This window comes from Grampus griseus (assembly GCF_964374135.1).
Source record: "Grampus griseus genome assembly, chromosome: 1".
Taxonomy (NCBI): domain Eukaryota; kingdom Metazoa; phylum Chordata; class Mammalia; order Artiodactyla; family Delphinidae; genus Grampus; species Grampus griseus.
The window spans coordinates 176909102-176931818 of record NC_139017.1 but is presented as its reverse complement, the minus strand read 5'-3'; the positions used below and the strand labels follow the sequence as shown (position 1 = coordinate 176931818).

The 22717-nt window shown below is 40.0% G+C and overlaps 1 protein-coding gene across 2 annotated transcripts in view; it reads right to left on the bottom strand.

The window, feature by feature from the left end:
• Positions 1-22717, bottom strand: part of RERE (arginine-glutamic acid dipeptide repeats) — a 262460-nt gene that overhangs the window by 213467 nt on the left and 26276 nt on the right. Inside the window, exons 2-3 of one of the 2 annotated variants that reach the window (XM_082653708.1) lie at positions 17281-17351; positions 7991-8116 (exon numbers count right to left, since the gene is read on the bottom strand). In XM_082653708.1, coding sequence (XP_082509834.1) covers positions 7991-8116; positions 17281-17351 — 197 coding nt within the window. The remainder of the gene's footprint in view (positions 1-7990; positions 8117-17280; positions 17352-22717) is intronic. The other variant, XM_082653709.1, reaches the window with a different exon arrangement.

Genomic DNA, 22717 nt, shown 5'->3' with positions numbered 1-22717 from the left:
GATTAAAGGAGACCAAAGGGACATGGTAGACAGATGTGTGATGCTGGTTTGGATACTAGGCCAGAAAAACAAATTGCTACAGAGGGCATTACTGGGATCTGTGACAAAATGTGGATGTCTGTAGATTCGATTAGTATTGTGGTGCTGTTAGACCTCCTGATTTTGATAACTATATAGTGGCTATATAAATGAATGTCCTTGTTCTTACAAAATACACACCTAAGTATTTAGGAGTAAACAGTCAGTCAAGATGTCTGCATTTTACACTCAGTTCAGAGCAATGGAATAGATTAGCGAGCCCAGAAACAGACTCACATAAATAGAGTCAACTGACAAAGGAGGAAAGGCAATGCAATAGAGAAAAGATAATTTTTACAACAAATGGTGCTGAACAACTGGATACCTACATGCCCTCCCCCACCCGCCCACAAAATAAAAGAACCTAGACACAAAAATCAACTCAAAATGGATCACAGACCTAAATGTAAAATGCAAAACTATAAAACCCTGGAAGAAGATAACACAGAATGAAATCTGAATGGCCTTGGGTATGGAGATCACTTTTCAGATTCAATACTAAAGGCACAATCCACGAAGGAACGAACTGATAAGCTGGATTCGTTAAAATGAAAAACCTCTGCTCTGTAAAAGACACTGTCAAGAAAAGCAAAGGACAAACCACAGACTAGGAGAAAATATTTGCAAAAGACACATCTGATAAAGAACTGTCATGCAAAATACACAAAGAGCTCTTAATGCTCAACATTAAAAAAATAAACGGCCTGATTTGAAAATGGGCCAGAGCCCCTAACAAAAGATACTCCACATCGTAAGTCATCAGGAAAATGCAAATTCAGACAACAGTGAAATACCACTAACAAGCCTAACAGGACAGTCACAATCCAGAACACTGACAACACCAAATGTTGGTGAGGATGTGGAGCAACAGGAACTTTTCATTCACTGCTGGTGGGAACGCAGACTGGTACGGCTAACTTTGGGAAACACTTTGGTTGTTTCTTAGAAAATTAAACACACTCTTACTGGACAATCCTGCAACGAGGCTCCCGAAGGAGTTAAAAACTTACATCCACGCAATAACCTGCTATAATGGATGTTACAGCAGCTTTATTCATAATTGCTAAACCCTGGAGGAACAAAGGTAGCTTTCAGTGGGTGAAAGGATAAACAAACTGTGGTACATCCAAACAATGGAATATTATTCAGCGTGAAATATTATTCAACTGTTACGCCATGAAAAGACATGGAGGAATCTTAAGCGCATACTACTAAGTGAAAGAAGCCAATCTGAAAAGGTTACATATTGTATGATTCAAACTATATGACATTCTGCAAAAGGCAAAACTATGGAGAAAGCAAAGAGATCAGTGGTTGCCAGGGGTCAGAAGGAAAGGAGGGATGAATAGGCAAAGCACAGAGGATGTTTAGGGCAGTGAAACTACTCGGTATGGAGCTCTAACAGTGGATACATGGCATTAGAAACTTGTCCAAACCCAAAGAATGTACAACACACTGAAAGTGAACCCTAATGTAAACCATGCACTTTGGATGATAAGGATGTGATAATGACCTGTGGATTCATCAACTGTAATATATGTATCACTCTGGTTTTGCTAATGGGAGAGGCCACTCATGTATAGGGTAGGAGGTATATGGGAAATCTCTGTGCCTTCCACTCAATTTTTGCTGTGATCCTAAAACTGTTCTAATAAATAAAGTCTATTTACAAAGAAAAGAAAGGAAAAAAATGACAAGTACCTGACATTCGATCTAACTGTACAACAGGAGATCAAAGATAAAACCAGAAACTGCCAACTTCCAGGCATTAGGCGTAACAATTTCTAGACTCTGGAAAGGATCAATTAACCTTAGGTATATTACTTAATCTTGACCCCAGGCCCTTAGAAAAATTGAAGGCCTTGATAGTTGTAAGAGATATTGTCACTAAAAATACTATGAGGTCCTAAAAGGAGGTGTAACACACAAAGTTTAAGCTAAACAAAACTGCAAGCTCTACACCTCCATGTGCTAAAATTTCTTTGGCAATTTATAATTAATAAAACTGATTCTGGAGAACTTGTAAAGCCTGGGAACTCCATATATTTGCTTAGGTATTTTTCAAACAGTATGAAACAGCCCTAAAAAGGCAAAGTTGAAGGGCCTAACAGTGCCTTTAGGTAATGAAGGGTGATGCATTATCCCTGAAAGAAGGGAAAGCTCAATAAAACCTAAACGTGATCATTATGTTTCATACAGATCTATGGCAACAAAAAGACTGCTTAAAACAGCAGGCAGTTTTTTAAAATCATAAGGTTATTCAAATCTGTGTTCTGAAAAATGTGGCTATCATGATGTCCCTTCTGTAAAAAAAAAGAGATGAATATAATGGAAGATAGCCTTAAGAACAAATTAGCTGACGTCCAGCTTCTAAGGGAGAGCAGACTGTGAAAACAACTTCTCCAAAGGAAAGGAATTCACCTGGAAGCAGGTTATATGCTCGCTAATACTAATACTGGTCAATTGGATGTTTTAAGAATTTTTTAAACTTGCTACATTAAAATTCAACAGCTAGGGCTTCCCTGGTGGCGCAGTGGTTGAGAGTCCGCCTGCCGATGCAGGGAACGCGGGTTCGTGCCCCAGTCCGGGAGGATCCCACATGCCGCGGAGCAGTTAGGCCCGTAAGCCATGGCCGCTGAGCCTGCGTGTCCGGAGCCTGTGCTCTGCAACGGGAGAGGCCACAACAGCGAGAGGCCCGCGTACCGCAAAAAAAAAAAAAAAAAAAAAAAATTCAACAGCTATAAATTATCTTTCATTTAGGGTAGATGGATTAATCCCTAAATTAATATAGCACCTGTATTGGCAATTTTTCTGAAAATCAGTGGTTTTAACACCTTTCACTACAATCAAATATAAAAGACAATGGTTATTTTTGGCATACTTAGTGGCAGTTGGGGAAGCTACAGTAAACTCTGAAAAAAGCAAGATATCCTTAAAACCTCCTGTACAGCTAGAGAAGCAACAAGATGACAGTTCTTTATAAGCACCAAGCAGGTAAGAAATATAATTAACTTTACTTTTAAGACAGCATTTTATAATAAATGTTCACTTTTAATTATTAAATGGTACCAAAAGTCCCAAGTATGAGAAGTACCAGTGTTAGAAATGATACTTTAAAATGATAAATGCCTTACATAAGCAAAAAATAATACTGTTTTAACAGTGGCTTGAGACTCAGTCAAAAAGTTTAAACTAGATTATTAGGCAAAGTATTCTTAGCTTCTAAAGAAATAAATGGTGTTATCACGTGGGCTGGCTCTAAGGACACCCAATGGTCAAGGAAGGTAGCAAGGAGTGATGGGAAGAACACCAACCAGAGACCCAAGAGATTTGGGCCTAAGCAGCGCCGCATGAAGCAGGGGTTTGGGGTGAGCCACTGGACCCCGGCTTCCTGCTCTGTGTTGGTGAAGTAGGTCTGTCTAGATCAGGGGACTGGATTTATTCCAAGGGACATGCAAAGCCCAATTTCTCACACGCACAAAATTTTATCTGAAACAAATGCAGACTAACACACACAGACTACAAGGGTCATTTTTCAAATGTACACAGATGCTGGTAAGTGAGAAGGGAGCTCATCGTTGGGGTCTGCTGGTCAGGCATTTTTTTTAAACAAAAGGACAGTAAGATAGGACCACCACAAGTGCTAACAGGAAAAGAAAACTCACCAATACTAAACAGGGTTCCCACACCATGCTGTTAACACCACCGTCCATCTATTCAGGGGCAAGGCCAGCCTGTAAAACTCTCAGTGGCAGAAGTCTTCTACTCATCAAAGTGAATGAGCAGCAAGCACGTCAGCTGAGGAACTCACTAGTAAAGTGAAGGCAAAGGGGCATCGAGGCAGGGGTCACCCATGCAGTACAAAGTCAGCCAGGGGCACAACCAAGATTACCCATGGCCAGGTGAGTTCCTGAGTTAAACCTCAGTCCTGCCAGATTTTTATACAAAGGCAAGATTTTATATGAGCGCAAACCTCAAGTTTTCTCACGTACAAAATGAAATAAATATCACAGGTTGTTGTGGAGATCAAACGGGTTAAGCTACGTGAAAAGAGTAGCAGTGTGCCTAGGCACAAAGTAAATGCTCCACGTTAGTTGACTTCCGTAACAGCTAGCTGATTTGAGGGGTGTGTGTTTGTTTTTCCAGGGTTTTAATTATAGCCTTTACTTGGAAAATAGCCTCAATTAAAGAAATTTTTAAAATATTTATATAATTTTAACAGTTACTTTCCCGATTTGAGGTTTTAAGTGACCCACCTCAAGAGGCTTTAGAGAATAGCAGTTTTTAAACTTAATTTTTAAATTTTTTTCAACATTTTAGGAATCTACTGATTATCATCCATGGTTGAAAAGTATATATTCTCTCCAGGGAAATGCACATACATATAAGACTTTGCAAGCGATTCCAGAAAGTTCAAAGACGCTCTTAAACTCAAGGAGACCACCTAGGGGCCTATGGGCTTCAGATTAAGAATGTCCAGAAAACTAGTAAATTATTTAACCCTGAGTCTGTACAACAAAACCCGCTGTGATAAGAGATAATGCTTAAGGAATGCTTATTATATGCCTGCATCATGGTAAGCAATCTAATGAATTACTTCATCACCTTTGTAACAACCCTTTGAGGTAGACACTAGTAGTGTGCCCATTTTAGAGGTGAGAAGACTAAGGGTTAGAAAGGTTGATTAACGCATCCTATGTTACACAGGAACTCATCAAGACAAAAAATTGTTCTCTAAAGGATAATGCCCCAAAAACAAAACCAGTCGTTAAAAAAATAATGACTTGGTTCAATCACTCACCAAAGAACATCTGGGCTCTTTCCAGTATTTTTCTATTGTGAATAAAGCAGCTATGAACATTTTTTTTAGTAACTTAAATAAAATAGCTCGACCCACTACTGCAATGTTGTCTTATTTATATGTGTTAGCTACTCCACGGAGGTCTTAAACACACAAAAAGATACGACTGAAAAATAAAAATGCTAAATAACTAAATACCAAAGTGAGGAGTACTGACTTTTTAGCGAGGAGAGGATGGGTGCACCCAACAAGCGTTCCAGCCCGCAGAGCCACGTTCATGACAGTGGAAATGAATGTGCATTTTAAATCCCCTCTAAATGGCTGCACCTTCTCTGCTTTGGACAGAGCCTCTGTCACGCCAATTAAACCCCCTGATACTGGGAACAGCTGGGGGTGCGGGATGATCTCTGTCCTGTCCGGGGAGGATCTGGGCAATGTTTTCTTTGCCTTCTCACCTCCCTCCCACCAACTACCAGTAAATCAGTAATTCTTGCTAGAAGACATCGAAGCTAACAGATTCTCGGGAACAAGTAAAAATGTTGCCCTTCTAGCACAAATACTTTTAAAATGAACAGATAAAAAATTAATAAAATTAAATCTTATGAGTTGATGCCATCATTTGTATACAGACAGAGATCACCTATACCTGAATATGCAAAGGAAGTTAAATTATGATGCAATCAATGCTATCCTATAAAAACTAAATTAACAAAAACAGTCTATTAGGGAAGACATCTGGTGTATCACGGCAGGAAACATTAATGATATTGTCTGCAACCCTGTAATCAATTTTTTCTCCCAGTAGCTCTCTCATTACACTGTATTAGATGTGTGTGCCTGCAGGATTTATGAGAACTCCACACATGGAGGGGAGCTTGGCCAACTGGATCCAATTCAGATCCAGCTCAAATGACTTTGGCAGCATGAAGCGTTGTTAAAGAACAATCAATACGTTAGCTTTATGCAGCATCATCCTGACTGAAAGAAGATTTATCATCGTACTACAGAATCTTCTCCAACCTACATATGATGGTATCTGAGAATACCACCCATCATGAACTTATTTAAATCCCTAGTGGACACAATATTTTTACTGCTAAAAAAATAAATACTCGTCATCACTAATGCTAATATAAAAAGTTTACTACATATCAATTATGGGCAAAACTTTAAATCCATTCAGCAAATCCTGGTTAGTGGGTATTGCAGTAAATGAAACAGTCTAACAATGACATTGACACTGATTAGAGAATAAAGATAATATTGGCCTGAAAGATAAAAACCATTTCTCTCTCTCTCTCTCTCTCTCTCTCTCTCTCACACACACACACACACACACACACACACGATGTTAACTGGTAAAGGCTGAAGCTTTTGAAGTATGCAGTCAAGTTGGGACTCTGCTAATTTGTCCCTTAAGCTGTCAGTATCTCTCCAGGGATTAAAATTAGATTTTTATCCACTACGTTGGGTTTTATCTTCCATTGTGAATGGCTATTATATCAAGACTTCCAAGGCTTCCATAATGTGAACCTTTTTCTCTGGTCTAATTCTTGATAAATTGCAGTGGCAACTACCTAAACATGAAAATGTTGTGACAATTATTCCTGATTTTATTACAATTATTAATGTCCCATCGCCACTGTCTTGGTCCTCTTCATTTTATGCATGGATGACAGTCCTAGCCACCTAATTGGAACTTTTACAGTCTTTCCCCACTCCACACTCTACCCAATGAATCTTCTTAAGCAGTGATCTGCAGATCGGCCTGCCCGCAGTAAAAAAGCCTGCAAGGCTCTCTTCGGCCTAGAACATAAAATGTCACCTTGTCTAACCTTTCGGACCCTCAATGATCCGGCCCCATTTTGTATCCCCACCTCTGCCTCCCGGGACCCGCTAACCTGTGCTCTTCTTTGGCGTCCTGCGGCATCTTCTCACAACTCCCAGCTTCACCAGGCTCACTGCCTACGTTGCTTATAAGAACAGGCTGACACGTACACCTGGCGAGCTGAGCGCCTCCACTCTGCCTGCCCACGTGTTACTGGTGTACCAAAAACACACCCGGCTCCTCAGTACCTAGCTACCTTCCCAAAACTTTCCCAAGCGCTGCTACAGGCCATCGGGAGCGCTCTCTTTTCCTAGTCTCAAGATACTAATATGCTACACGGCAAGTGAACAAGTCGTTGCATATTGCCAGTATCTGGATCTGTGCGTGCATGTACGAGGGCTATTCTCTTGTGTTATTTCCTAATCAAGCATGAGTTTGAGCCCCAGGGTCAGATTAGGTAAAACAAGGGAAAGACAGGTCTTAACCTTCTTTAGTGACTAGCAGCGGTCAATCAGAACAATAAACACCTGTCCTTCAGAAAACTTGAGCATTAAATCCTCATGAAGGAAGGAAAATGAAGACAGGTGTGTACACCGAGCTTCCAGAAAAGGTGAGGCACACGGCACAAAAGTAACCCTCATGGATCGCTAACACCAGGCCCTGTGCTCCAGGGGACAAAGAGCTGAAGACACTGCATCCTGCTTCACCTCACGTAACGCCCCACATCATCACCAGGTAACAGAGGATTTGCCGGGGTACAGCTGAGAGCACTCCATCTACTCCCCAACCCAAGCCTTTCAAACGTGTATTCTGTATCCGGCCCTGCAGAAAAGCCCAGCTACCTCTGAGCAATACTCTACCGAAGGTCACCGGAGAGGGCAGCAGCCCGAACAGTTTAGACTCACGGGCCACAAGTCCCGGTGATCCTGGGGAAAGGCGCAGTCCGCACGCGGACTCAAACTTACCCCCTTTTCCCCTATTTCAGTCGCCAACGTCCATACTCGCTGCTGATTGCCAGCTCCTGCTCCTTGCAGCGGCCCAGCATGCTCTCTGCTGGTGCCAACACCCCTCCACCACCAAGCCCCCCGACTTCTGGAACTGTCCTAGAGGGGTAAGGCAAGTCCCGTATTTTGCTTCCTCTGTGCGTGTACTTGTTACTCCTTTAAGAACACATACGATACAGCACATTTTTAAAGGGGCTCTGGGGAGGGAGGTGATATTCCTATTTTATACCCTGTGGGATATAAAATATTGATAGCTTTTAAAAACGGGATTCTCCTTACCCCTACAGGCCCTCTCCCGGCTTCAGAAAGATGCTGTGGCGGCTGTGCTGCCACCGGCAGAGAGCATGCTGGGGGGTCGCACAAAGCAGGAGGTGGAGATCTGCAACAGGCCTGGGAGTTGTGGACCTAAAAGAGAAAAAAGTTTTAAGTTAACAGGCCCAATGTCCTCTCATACCCTGGTTACTAGGGGCACTCAGCACACAAGCAGGCAGCTGCACAAATCCTTTAGCAGGTGGCCTCTGAAGTCTCAGCGAATCTGTTCTGCCACTAAAGTTAAACTCCGCACATCAGTCAGAGCTGCTTCCTTTCTCCAGCGTGAACATACGACCCTCTGGCTCCACACTCTCAGTATGGGCCTGTCATAAAGCGGTATGGTGTGTGCCCCTCAAAATAACCAAGTTAAGATGTGACACAGTGTCAAAGCACCGTGACAGTGGCATGCTTTGCTTATAACAAAAACAAAAATGCAATGGTGTCAGATAAACATGACTATAAAATAAACCACCAGTGGACAAACTGAGCTTTCAGAAGAGTTTCTAAGGAGAGATGCCAGAGGCATAGGATATGTACTTCAGAAGGAAATGCTCAAGGTACTGGGGGCAGGGGCCTCAAAGAAAGATCCTACCATTTTCTCAAAGTCCTAGTTTAATTTTGTAAAGCTAAAGATAAGGTAACATACAAAGGCTTAACACCAGAGGAAAAAGAAGACACCATTCAAACAAGCTTTAATTTACTCACAAGGTAAATGTAATGAACAGATGGGAGCATAAAGTTCAAGAAAGATATTATTTCTTTTAGGGGCAAAACCAGTTTGGTATGTACCATATGTCTTTTTTTTTTTAAAGAAACTTTTAAAACATTTAAAACCAGCAAAATATTAAAGAGCAACTTCTGAAAGCCAGCACAGTCCTGATAAGTATCAAAAAAAGATACTTCAGATGACAGTCTGAATAGGTCCCTTTTCAAAAACTCTAGGGAGTACGTAACATTTCCCAAAACCTAACCAATCCAATTTCATGTTGTTTTTAATGAACTGAAAACTCCATAAAATCCAAATACTTATGTGAATTTCTGTTCTTAAGATGGTTTTTAAATTACAGGTAAGCAAACTTTTCATATTAAATCATTTTTAGGGAGTCCTGATACATATAATTCATTTCAGAAAGCTAAGACTCACTCTCTAACAGCTTCCTGTGGCCCAAGATTTTAATAGGCTCCATCAACTACTTATTTTCTTTTTATGTCTCTCTGAAAACAAACAAAAAAGATAAATCCCAAGAAAAAGAGCTAATCTTGGGCATGTCTTTATCATGATGCTTTTCTGTTCTTTTCTTTCTCTACAGACGACCCTCTAGAGCATCCCAGGCTCCCACACCATATATGCTTCCTGTGCGGCCAGTCTCTGACTCCCACTGCCCCCACGGACAGTAAATATACATGACCTGCATGGACAGCAAGTGTTAGTGGCCATAGCCTTCTCCACCACACATCTCCCACCTCCCCATACCAGCACTGCAAATTTCTAATCAAAGATTCAACTGTGCACTAGAATGTACAGTATACTCAAGATCTTTTAATATAAGCATCAAATAAAAATGAACCTGTGGTTAATCTCTTGCACTAGGAGTTAATCAGACCACTCAAATCCTTATTCATTCAAATCAAGGGTTTTAAACAGAAAGACACTTGGCGAAGCATTTCTAAGCATGTTGGCATTACTTAATGTGCAAAAGTTCAAGTAATTATTAAAACATTTTAAACATGAAAAAAGGCATCATTTCAAAGCATTTCATTATTCTTACTTATGAATCAGAAAACGCTAACAGTATCTCAGTTGCCCTAATTTTCTTTCGTTTCTTCTAATGGATTTTTTCTTCTATAATTTTGAGTTGGTCCTTAACACAAACAACCACATATACACAAATTACAAATTTCCAGTTCTAAGAAATAAGAGTTGGAATGACAAGATTTTACCAGTATTCTTGCACAGTAGCTCTCTGCAAATATCAGATTGTCTCAAACATTCTTAAGTTCCTTTTTTAAAAAATCAGAATACCTAGAGTTTTCTGCATTGAAAAAATTTTACATACAGAGAACAGGTTTACCATTAAAATAACATTTTTAGACAGTTTATGGAAGTAAATATAATTAAACTTTTTAAGTGATTTCTTAGAGTCCTAAAATCCAAATACATTAGGAGAAAATGAACTACCCAACTTCACAGTAATCGTGAACCATTAAAACTTTAAATACCACGTGGCCTACGATGACTGTCAGCCATGAGTGAAAACAGACCACTGAGAAGCTAAGTAAATGGAACCAATGAGATGTTCTGAGATTACTTATTCCCAAAGCCTCGCTTTGATTTTCACTTGTGTCACCACTTCCTTCCACTTAATTGACACTCGTATCATGCGAAGAGGCTGTGGTGATTCAAAATAACTTTCAACATGATTGTCCTATAATTGGGGTGGAGGTGGGGGGCAGGCACAGCAGATACCCAACAACGCAGCATCTGACTATGCCCATCAAACTCAGGGCTAAGCGATAGCATCCCACTCTTAAAATTATAAACTTCAAATTCCAACATGAAAAGGACATTTAATCCTTGCACATATATGTATTATTGGTGGGTTACTCCAAACACAGCATGGAGGAAGCTCAATACCCCATTATAGTTTATCACAATGCTTATCGATAGCAACTAAGCAACCATGACCTTTATTTTAAACAAAGAAGGTTGGGGTAGGGGAAGGCGTGGCCTTTAGAAGAATACTCTAGCACCAAATCAGTAATTCAAACCTTTTCCCTTTTTTACTTTTTTTTTTAAATTGAAGTATATACAACGTACAATATTATATAAGATACGGGTATAGAATATAGTGATTCACAGTTTTTAAAGATTAGAGTCCATTTCCAGTTATTATAGAATATTCGGTATAGTCCACGTTGTACAATATATCCTTGTACCTTATTTTACACATAATAGTTTGTACCTCTTTATCCCCTACCCCTATCTTGCCCCTCCCCTCTTCCCTCTCCGCACTGATAAACTAATTTGTTCTCTATATCTGTAAGTCTGTTTCTTTATTTTAAATTATAGTCACTAGTTTGTTGTATTTTTTAGATTCCACACTAAAGTGATATCATGCAGTGCTTGTCTTTCTCGGTCTGACTTACTTCACTTAGCAAAGTACCCTCCAAGTCCATTCATGTTGTTGCAAATGGCAAAATTTCCTTCTTTTTTCCAACTTTTTCTTGACCTAGAAATCACTGTATAAGAGCACTGTCCCACCGATGCGCCCACTCCTGACAGGTGAGAACAATTAAACTAACAAAGGAACAACTCTTTTTAAAGAACTGTCTCTGCTGTACTTTCCACTAAGTAAGATGTAACTCCTCACTCTATACGCTGAGAACACTTGATAACAAACTTCAAAGTCTTCACTTCATTATCCAACACTACACTCAAGTCACAAAGCTGTAACCAAGTGGTACTGACCTTTTTACAGGGAATGAACAAAGAGAGTAAAGAGAAAAAGAAACTACAAATAGACTCAATTCTGCAGGCCTAACTCGAGGGACTATAAAAAACCAAAAGAGAAAACAGCTACTGTTTCACACGGAAACAAGTCATCACATCCTATGGCATTTTTCATATCTGCTGGCCTTCTCTGGGATGTTTACATATAGACTAAGCCCTCGTTTATCTTTGCTAGAAGTCAGTGACATAGCAAATTCGAAACAGAATGTCTAAAAAATGTTATGACTTTGGCTACACTCACATAAACTTCCTGAAGAAAATTAAAACTATTTTTAGAATTTTATTATTTAAATATATAAAATACTACACACTGCAGGCTAACTGAAGGTAACGAAGCAGATCTCTTTGGCCTGTTTAATAAATGGAAGATTACTTTGTAGTTAATGCATGGACTGTATCAAACAACTACTAAAGATTTTTGAAAACTTTATCCAGTCAATTTTTTCCACTGAAATGTAACTTCATTCAATATTCAGTAAATATTTAGTATGGATCTTACATGGGCAATGTATATATACATCAATGAATAAAACAGACGTGGTGGTATCTGCCCTTACAAAGCTTAAACCTAGAGCACCAACTCAATGTCAATGTCACGATCATCCCATGGCCCAGGCACTGCACTATCCACTTTGTAGGCTTGATCTTTTAATCTAAAAACAACCCATCTGCAAGGTAGGTGCTTTATATCCCAACTTCATATGTAAGTACAGCAAGGTTAGTGTCTTGCCCAAGGTCATGGAAGATAGCAACTGATGGAACAGACCAGCTGATGTCAAAGTCCAGCTCCCAACCCATGCACTCTACCATCCCCCAACTCAGTCCCAGAATCAAATCTAAAATTCTGAATTAGCCATGTTCAAATTAATGCAGATTTCCTGCCCCCCGCCCCAAAAAGTTTTCAATACAAGGCTGACCTAATATTAAAATGATGCCCATTTCCTGAATGCCCATACACCATACATTCTGTGCTGAGTGGTCACATCAACCAAGCTGGGATTAAATAACTGTGGTGTATAATACATAAATGATAATTAACTCACTGTGTGTACACAGGTATGTACACAAGAGTGCATGTTAACGAAACCTCCCTTATCTCCCAGCATTATCTATGTAAAGGTCTCTAACAAAAAAAACGAGAAGATATGATTACTTATTCTCAGTAAGTTTTCATTTTAAAGAAGGAAAAGCAGCTTCTTGCTTTTAATACACTTCTGAGAAACTCAATTTGGTGGAGAGAAGGCAATTTCAACGGTAAGTGGAACCTAAGCTGAAGCCCCTGATTGCTGCACTGGGGTGACCAGCCTTTGCGTAGGGTTACAGGTACAGACCAGGAACTGGAAACAAACTCCAAATGCTCCTCCCCCAGCTGCTCACATTCGACTGTGAAACGAGGTGTACATGGCGCTGCACCTTAACGAGCTCGGCCCCCCACTCACAGCAGCAATGGAGATGTGCCTTCCCCAAGGTAACAAGTGGCAGGCGCCCTCCACTACTCCATGTTCAAAGTCAGCACTGAGAACGTATGCTGTTAGGGACAGAAACGACACAAGAGCACATGCATCCGTGCAGGGCAGTGACAACACACTGAGCCCTAAAAAGTCAACTGGAAATAGCCTAACGTCACAAAAGACGTATCCCCAACTCTAAGGAATGTCAGGTTTAATTTTAAAGACAATTACATTTTACTAGGCCAAACAGGAGCAAAAATGAATCAATGGTGTCTGCTCAAAATAGTATTTGTAATAATTACCTATCCGATCTGAAAATTCATCTCATGTAAAAGCTAAAGAACTGATAATTATATAACTCAAGGAAACAAACATCATATTTTTTCTATTTAACAAACGATAGAAACTCATTAGGAATCCACACAGAATTCCCATGCAGAGTATTAGAGGAAAGGCTTCAACTACTTATCTGTGAATGAAGAATTAGGTACGAAGCACCACTACTAGAGCCAGACAAGGAACAAGGATCCTTGGTGCTATGCTGAATGGAAACCACTAATCTCAATAATCTCCTTGTTAAGCATTCTCAGAATCCATGATTATTTCTAGATAGCAAATTAATTCTATTATGCTAAGGCCTGGACTTCTATAAAAATGGAATCTTACTGTTTTTTAGTAAAAGTAAGGAATCTTGCTCTTAGGACATTACGTGAATGGCTTCCTCCACATCAAGTCCTGTTCAGGGTTCCCCAAAGAGGGCTGACATCCAGTAACACCACAGCCACTGTCTGTCCAATCACAACCTAAGATCACTGAGGGAAGGAACTATATCTTAGATTCTTCAGTCCCCCTTATGGTGCTGCGCTCAACAAAGAACACAAAGTAGGCTTTCAACAAATGCCTGTCGAAGGCACTGGTGATAACCCAAAACGCTCCTAACTGCACTCTGGGTTATACTGCTCCGTGGTGACAGTGACTCATTCGGGAACAAAACCCTCAAAGCAAACACAGTGACCTAGAAAAGCTATGGGAGCACAGCATATGCAGATGTGATAGCAGGCTCTTTCAGTTATGCTTACTAGAGATCTGCTCAAGCTGGCCCAAGAGCCCTCTACTCAGGAGAGACAATAGGATAATCTAAGAATCCAACGGGAAGAAGCACCAATACAGCAGGACTCAGGGAGAGCACTTGTGCGCTCTCTCTCTCTCTCTCTCTCTCTCTCTCTCTCTCTCTGCACAGCTGCTCCAAAATCCTCTGCTTCTCCCAGCTTCCTGCCCTTCTCCCCTTCCTGCCCTTCCTGTTCACCCAGTGCCTCTGACAGTCCCAAAACACATCTTGTTCTCAAAACTCACCATGCTAAAAGGACTAATTCTAATTTATGGTATAAACAAAGAAATACATCTCTCAGTTAAACCTCAAACCATAAAAAGATAAAATACATAACTAATCAACAACATGTCAAAGCTATTGGGTTTTTGTTTTCCACTGTTCCACTTGCCATGCATGGTATCTGCTGTGGGCAAAACCAACTCCAATTTCTTCTTCTTGAAATCTTGCAAAGAAACAAAGAACATTTCCTTCTGTTCATCTTTTCCCCTTATAGGTTAAGCTGAAGGAAAAGAAGTTTATGATTATTCTTACCTATTAGGTTATCTTTTTGGAAGTAGTATTGAGAAACAAGGAAAGGAAGTGGGTATCCAGACAACAAACACATCCCTTCCAGGAGCAAATATGTCTTCAACATCCCTGTTATTCTTACACAGAAACTGTGAATACGTGCTGAATACAGAACTCAAACAAAAACATCTCTCATAGCAATATGTGACTTAGAAAAAGGTATCTAAACCTATAGCACCCCACTTCCCACGCTGTTTCTGCAGACAGCTTTAATGTGCTGTACTAGACCAATCCTGATGACAGAAGTTTCAGCTTTTATTGCTGTTAATACCCTGAGCAATTACTGTAGCTCAGCAGGAACCTCTGCCCTGAACAGCAACTATCACATTGTAATCAGCATTTCATAAGAGACACCATTCAAACACGAAGGCACCTGCTGACGTGGAAAAATTGTACAAAAGGGGCTCAGACTCTAATAGGTAAAAGGAAAATCTCTGCAGTTTTATTTCACAGCTGTATCTTTTCCATGGTGTGGTGGTATTATATCTGGTAAAGATCACACACAAAGACAATGAGCAGGGAAAGAGCAGTAGCAGCACCACTAGCAAAAGAAAACTCTTCAGGAAACAAGGCCACCGCCCAGATTTGCAGATGTCAGTGCAGCGTCTGTAAAAAACAGTCTTTGGAAGGCAACATATAATAAATAGCAAAGACCTCTAAAAAATGGTAAAACCTCATGTTGACATAAAATCTGAGCAGAAAGCATGTGATTTACAAGATTAAACCGCAAGGCCACCTTGTAAAACTAGAAGGTAAAAGCAGCCTACCAAGAATAAAGAAATCTTAGCAGTAAATGGCCCATTTTACTTTCTTTTAAAGTAGCAAAAAGCATGTTATTACTTACGTGATAATTTTTGAACAAAGAAAAATAAATGGCATGCAACTTTTTAACTAACTCAATTGCATATACTAACTGGACATTTGGAGTCATTTAAAATGCATTTAAAAAAAAAAAAAAAACTAAGGAGGGCTTCACTGGTGGCACAGCGGTTGAGAGTCCGCCTGCCGATGCAGGGGACACGGGTTCGTGCCCCGGTCCGGGAAGATCCCACATGCCGCGGAGCGGCTGGGCCCGTGGGCCATGGCCGCTGAGCCTGTGCATCCGGAGCCTGCGCTCCGCAGCGGGAGAGGCCACAGCAGTGACAGGCCCGCATACCACAAAAAAAAAAAAAAAAAAAAAAGGAGATGCAGAGTTCAGACTACACTACTTTTCTTTAGGCTGAAATGTCACATACAATGTATGTCAGAGCACAAGTATTATCAAAAGTTACAAAGCGTTTTGGAAATAATGGCTGGCTTTCACAGATACTGACACATATCTCTACAAAGCTAAAGAATTAGGATTTCTCCAGACCTAAGAATGTACACAGTGTTCACAACCTTCAAGTACAATAAGTCCCCTACATACGAACCTTCAAGTTGTGACCTTTCAAAGATGCAAACGTGCATTCACATGTGCAATCACGTAAGTTAGTGCATGTGTCTGGCGTACATTGTCATTTGCGTGCATCCTCTACAAGTGGTTGTGCTTTTGTGTACTTTACTGTACAGTACAGTATACAGTAGTACAGTATCATTATTTCAAGCCCAGGATGTCTGCAAGCAAGCGTAAAAGCAGTGGTATATAGCCAATTGTGTTAGTTGGGTACCTAGGCTAACTTTGTTGGACTTAGGAACGCATTCTCTGAACGGAACTTGTTCGTATGTAGGCGATTTACTGTACAGGATCCTTTCTTAACATCTAAATGTTTCAAAAGACTCCCCAAATGACACTACTCTGATAGCACTTCACATAACAATTGCTTGAGGAAAATACATAATAAAGTGATTCTTAACTCTGTACTTTCATTACATAAGTTAATTTTAAAAAATCACAGCAGCATATTAATACATTTGAAAAGCAGTTGTACAAACATGTGTGAAGTATATTTATTTAGTTTATTTGAGACTGAGAATGCTTATTTACAGACCTCTGCAAAATCTCTACGGTTATCAGGGGATCCAAAGCCCCAAGTGTGAGAACCAGTGGTCTAAAAACAAGAGATTTCATACTGGCAATATTGGCACTTAGGTACCTGTGAAAGTAAAAGTACCTAAGTACTTTTTAATGAGAAAGTACTGTAGCTATATCATCCTCAAGCCAAACTTCCTTCCCCGACCTCCACCACGGGAGACACCCAGAAAAGGTTCAAGATACACTCCATATTTGCTTAAAATACCTAAGTAAATTACAATTGCCACAGAAAATAATCATCTCTGGCCCATTTATATTCTCTTTTTTCCCCCAATTCATCATTAAATCCAAAGTTTATTTTACATCAGGTTCTTCACAATGACTGAGAAAAAATGAACTATTACAGGTGCTCAAGGGAATCTCTGAAATAGTTGTCAGAACAGCTACTAAATGAATAAAAACTTCAGAAACGTTTGTTTACACTTAGTGTTATAAAGCTGATTACTGCCTTATTTGAGTGCTGCAGTCACCAGGCAGTCAGCACTCAGAGCTGAACTGGTTACCAAGTCAGTACGATAGAGAAGCAATCAAAAGAGACAGCCAGTGGAACTGGGAAAAGAGAAGGTACAGAGTAGAATCAACAGCACATGAAAAGATGCTTACCAGTTTGAAGTCTTGGATGCTACAGATGAAATACGGTGTGTTTGGCCTCCGACTCTCGATATACACACAGTCTTTAAAAGAAAAAGAAAATTTAAAACAATGGCATTTACCTTTAATGGATCAAAGACAGGGCCCATAAAGCCACTGCATAAATAAATAAATGACAAAGCACATGCCTTTTATAGAAAATAAATTTTTAAAGGTGATATTAAATGACAAATAATTTTAAGCTAAAGGAAAACAGCTCTTGGGTTCTTTTTGACCACTTTCTGATAATTTAAATAACTTGATAAAGCCTCAATTATTGTTTCCAGCATCCCTGAAGAAGGGGAAGTGGGAATCCCATGAGATTATCCATAGTCAGATGGAGAAACTTCAATAAAGGGAATTACTTGCTCAAGGTTACACACCAAGACAAAATCTTGAATATATTACTCAGATAGATGCTCCCCGTCTTCACAAAGAGAAACAGCTTTGCCAAGTGCTGCTTTATTTTTAATAAATATTTTGTGAGGAAATAAGTGAAATACGTAAAGAAGACTAGCTTGAACATGCTATTACAACGACCTTTTCACACACATGAAGAAAAAGAAAACCAATCTAGTATCTTATGGATAACTTTCTATTAAATTTTAACCTGAACATATTTTCTAATAGTAAAGAAAACCAAGGCAGCCAATCAGAGATGGAATGAAGTAAACCAAATTAGATTTTCCTCAGGGAAGAAGGGCACTTTCGTAAATTACATCTGACATGGCGGTGGCTGGGTAATTATTTTTGATGCTCTCAACAGCTGGAGTCTAAAGGTTATTTTTTAAAATGATCAGTTAAGACACATTTTTTTTTTTTAAGAAGCAATGATTTTAAGGGAAGCAGTGACTATAAAGGAATGTAAAAACTCTCCACACTACAAGCAAAGACTCAGAAGTAAAGGCATCTGCAGTCAATCTAATTTTCTAGGGAGAGTGACCATAATGCCCACATTTAAAATGCCATGTGTTTTATCCTTCCTCATGACCCTTCACAACAAATGTGTCTTAGAATAACTCTAGATGCTTGAGAACAGAGGCAGGTTCCTCTACTTCTTCATTTCATGCATGTTAACAACACCCTCCCCCGCAAAAAGCAAAGGAGCAGAGGTTTGGAGCCCTGGATCCAGTGGAAATTCTAGTCCCACCACAGGTGCTAGCAGACCCACTAAGAGGCAGAACAGGAAGAAAGACACAAAGAAGACTAAAGGCCACTGCCTTCCAAGAAACTTTCTGAAAGACATCAGGATTCTTGTAGCCCAAAGTCATTAAGGAAAAAGAAGACGTCTGAAAGTCAATCATTTAGGCATCCAGAATTTCCCAACAGATTTCTCTACTCAGATGTAGGCTCAACAACAGCAATCCGATCTCTGAATCCATATAAAACAGCAGCTCAGGAATGAACTGCTGACTGAGCTTTCTATCTTGTTCCAAAGTCCAGGATGCTGGGAAAAAACTCTGTTCAACATTCAGGCAACATGCACTTAACACGCTGATCACCTTAAGGGACAAAGAAGAGATCTCTTCCCACTGTGGTAGAGTTCTCTACCTAAGCCCCAACTTGCTGTTCAAGGAAAAACTGAAGAAACCCATTCTCTAAATAAAAACTGTAGCTCCGACTTGCACAGTGTGGGGACAACCCAAGGTTCTTAGTTTCTGTGTTCCAATCCTTGTTGTACCCACTACCAGCACTTCACATCTCTAGACATCCACTGTTTACTCATCTCACCTGAACACAAATCACAGCCCATATGCCCTCTTCTTCCTATCACCTCCTACAAGTAAGTATTTTCTGTATCTCATAACGTAACACTGTCATACCTAGCTACTGTTCACTGACTTCAAAACTAACAGGTCCCTTCCTAACTAATGATCTCCACTTTCTTAAAGCTCATGTGACAAAAAAAAACTTGCTGTATTCGATGGTCTGATCCCACATCACATCTCGCCCTCCCCTAGGCTGCACTGCCTTAAAGAAACACCAACTCCCGTACCCCATCCATACCAAGCCTTCTTTATTCCTTTATTCTTACAAGCACCTGCAACCTTATAATGAGTTACCTCCAGTGGCAGTAAACTCTCATGACTCCTCTGTAAAGAAACAACATCTCCTCTCCTTGATGTAAGATTTCCTTTCCTTTATACAAAGTTGACAACTTACATCCCCTTGTGTGGTCAGTTATTTGGCAGTCAGATGGTCTGCACTGTCTACTTCACTATCAATTTTGAGCTCAAAGAAACCAAACTTATTAATTTCTGCATTCAACCCCCAAGGACTAATGTCTGACACTGGTGTTGGTAAGACTAGACAGAACTGAAATCAATGACAGATGGTTAGATAGTGAGGATTATGAATAACTTTATTCTTTTTACACAATGAAAAACTTTATATTCTTTTTTCATAATCAACAGAATCATTATTACTATAAACCCTCTTATATAAAGTAAAAACATAAAGTAGGTATTAACTTGTATATTAAAAAGCTTTCCAGAATAGGAGAGAGAATCTATATTCCTTCATTTCTCAACTACAAATTTACATTCAGGAAAATGATTCTCTCTAATGATTATCTAAATGATTATCTCTGAACATATATCTGTTAGAGAAGAAAGGAAAGGAATATGCTGGGATGTCAAGGACAACTACGGATATCCCTTTGCCTAAACACTTCTCCGTGGTCTTACTGGAGGCTGCCCTGCAGCCCTGGCCTGAGGAACGCTGCCATGAGGGATAAGGTAGTGGAAGAGAGCAGATCCACAAACCTAACATATGGAATTACCACGTTTACTTATCAATGCCTTATTACTAGATAAAAAGTCACCTCTTTCTGTTTAAAAAGTTATCGTGGGAACCCAAATTCATCCAAAGCTATAAATCCAGATATGAGATTCCAATGCACAAGGCTAGTAATATGTAAAGCAGGTCACTGCATCAAGTGATCTCTATCAGTATTTTGAAACTTTTATGTGAAAAGGTCTGACTGAACTTATCTTCAAAATTAAGTGACAACACTTAGAGTTTATTTTACATAAATGGTCATAAAACACACAATGACCAAGATCAGAAGTTATTAAAATTCCTGACATGAATTAAATTTTTTCACATGTCAAACTTGCCATAGGAATAGGGAAAAATACATTGTTTTGATTTGATTTTTCTAAATCATTTTAAAAAATGAAAGCATGAAAATTTATTGTAGAGTCAAACTTTTCTTTTTAACCCTCCCATAAAAAATAGGGGGATCTAACTAAAAGAGAATACATCCTAAAAACAATTTGGAATTTAAGTCTCAAACACACACAGAAGTCTACTTATTATTGCTCTTAATGATTTTCAAAACAAGGTTAAATAAGGCCATATAACTCAGAAATATTTCCCTCTTGTCTTATTAATTAAGCAGCTATTTAAGAAAATAACTTTACATAGATGTTTACAGTTAGCACAAAAATACAGTGTTTTATCTGGAAAGGGAATGATGAAAACATAAGTCAATATAAAAAGGAACAAAACTGGGTCATTTGTGGAGACGTGGATGGACCTAGAGTCTGTCATACAGAGTAAGTCAGAAAGAGAAAAACAAATAACGTATATTAACGCATATGTGTGGAATCCAGAAAAATGGTACAGGTGAACCTATCTGCAGGGCAGGAATAGAGACGCAGACGTAGAGGACGGACGTGCGGTCAGGATGCAGGAGCGAATGGGGAGATTAGGGTTAACATATATACGCTACCATGTGTCAAACAGAGAGCTGGTCCGAACCCGGGAGCTCAGCTTGGTACTCTGTGGTGACCTAGCTGGGGGAGACGGGGGCGGGAGGTCCAAGAGGGAGAGGACATATGTATATATACAGCTGATTCACTTTGTTGTACAGCAGAAACAAATACAACACTATAAAGCAACTATACCCCAATTTTTTAAAAAATCATTTTAAAAAAAACTCACTTGGGGCATGCCCAGCAATCTTTTAAAGCCAAAATGATTTGCCAACAATTTTTCATGCAATTTATGGGAGCATGGATTGTCTGAAGTTGGCTATAAAATTGGTTTCAGTCAGTTGGATATTGATCCTCAACCTGAAAATTCCCCATGGCCAACACAAGTACTGCAGATACCTTTTTTTGAGAAAAAGAAAGAGTCTTTAAAAAAGAAAGCAAGCTAGCAGTTCTGAAAGAACTGAGCAAAGCTGATGCGACCCATTAAGTGCATAATGCGCGTTTTCAAAATTACCCATATGAAAATGCATATTTACCAGATTGAGCTAACGGCTGCTGCAGGGCAAACATATATATTTTTAATCTTAAAATCAGCAAGCCCGAAATGGGCCAGAAAAAATGAGTGAGGCTACTACCATCAATATCAATTATTCCAAACAACACAGGATAACAAATTTTTTTCTTTATCAGGGGTGTCTGCAAATGAAACCATGGGTCTAGGTTAAGATTTATTTCCTAACATGTAGCCTCTGCCTGGAAACGGATCACACGATTAAGTGGCCTCAAATCCTGTGTGCACGATGTGGGCAATGATATTGAACAGGGCGATTCTGGCTGTCTCTCACAACCTCAACATAGCTTTGTGTCCAAGAATCTCTTGTGCCATCTGCAAACAACAGAGCATTTGCTATGCTAGAGAAGGAAGTCAGCCAAAACGCAAAGGCAGATTCTGGAGGCAAAGAAAGCCCTCTCTGCTTTTTCATCCCTCAGCAAATCAGCAGCCTTATGTAAATAGAACAAGAGCAGGGTCCTCTCAAGGGTAAAAACCACAGCCTGAAGCATCAGGCAGTTTGTCATCCTGAAAAACCAAGAGCCTGTGAGCATCCTTCCTGACAGCCTCTGCACAAGCACCGCGGACACTGACTCTGCCCACTCACCAAGCAAGCGGTGGACGATGCTCAGCCACGGGCTCTGTCCCGGGAAAGAATTTCTTTCTCCGTGAACGTACTTCTGCCTATTAATCTTTGAAATATTGGGTTGGCCAGAAAGTTTGTTCGCATTTTTCATAACATCTTCCTTTCACTTTTTGGCCAACCCAATACCTTCTCGCTCCTCTGCAAAGCATGACAGTGCCACTCTAACATAATTTCCAATAGAAAACCTTTCCGAAGAGCACACGTGAACAAAGCCTTTCTCACAAACAAATTCCCCAGAGACCCAGCTGGGTGGCACAGCAGTGGCCATGGAGGTTGGCCCTCGGGACTGCTCTGCTCTCTGGCTTTCCCTTCCTCTTACACAGGATTCCTGCACCGTCGACACTCTGACTACTCCGTCAGCTAACAGCAGCTGGTCTAACACTGCAGAATAAAGCCCACAAGCATCTTGCTAGTTAACATGGATGCTTCCAAATTTCCAACACACAAAAGGGTGTGTGTGCATGAGCGCGCATGCACACACTAGCAACTACTCTG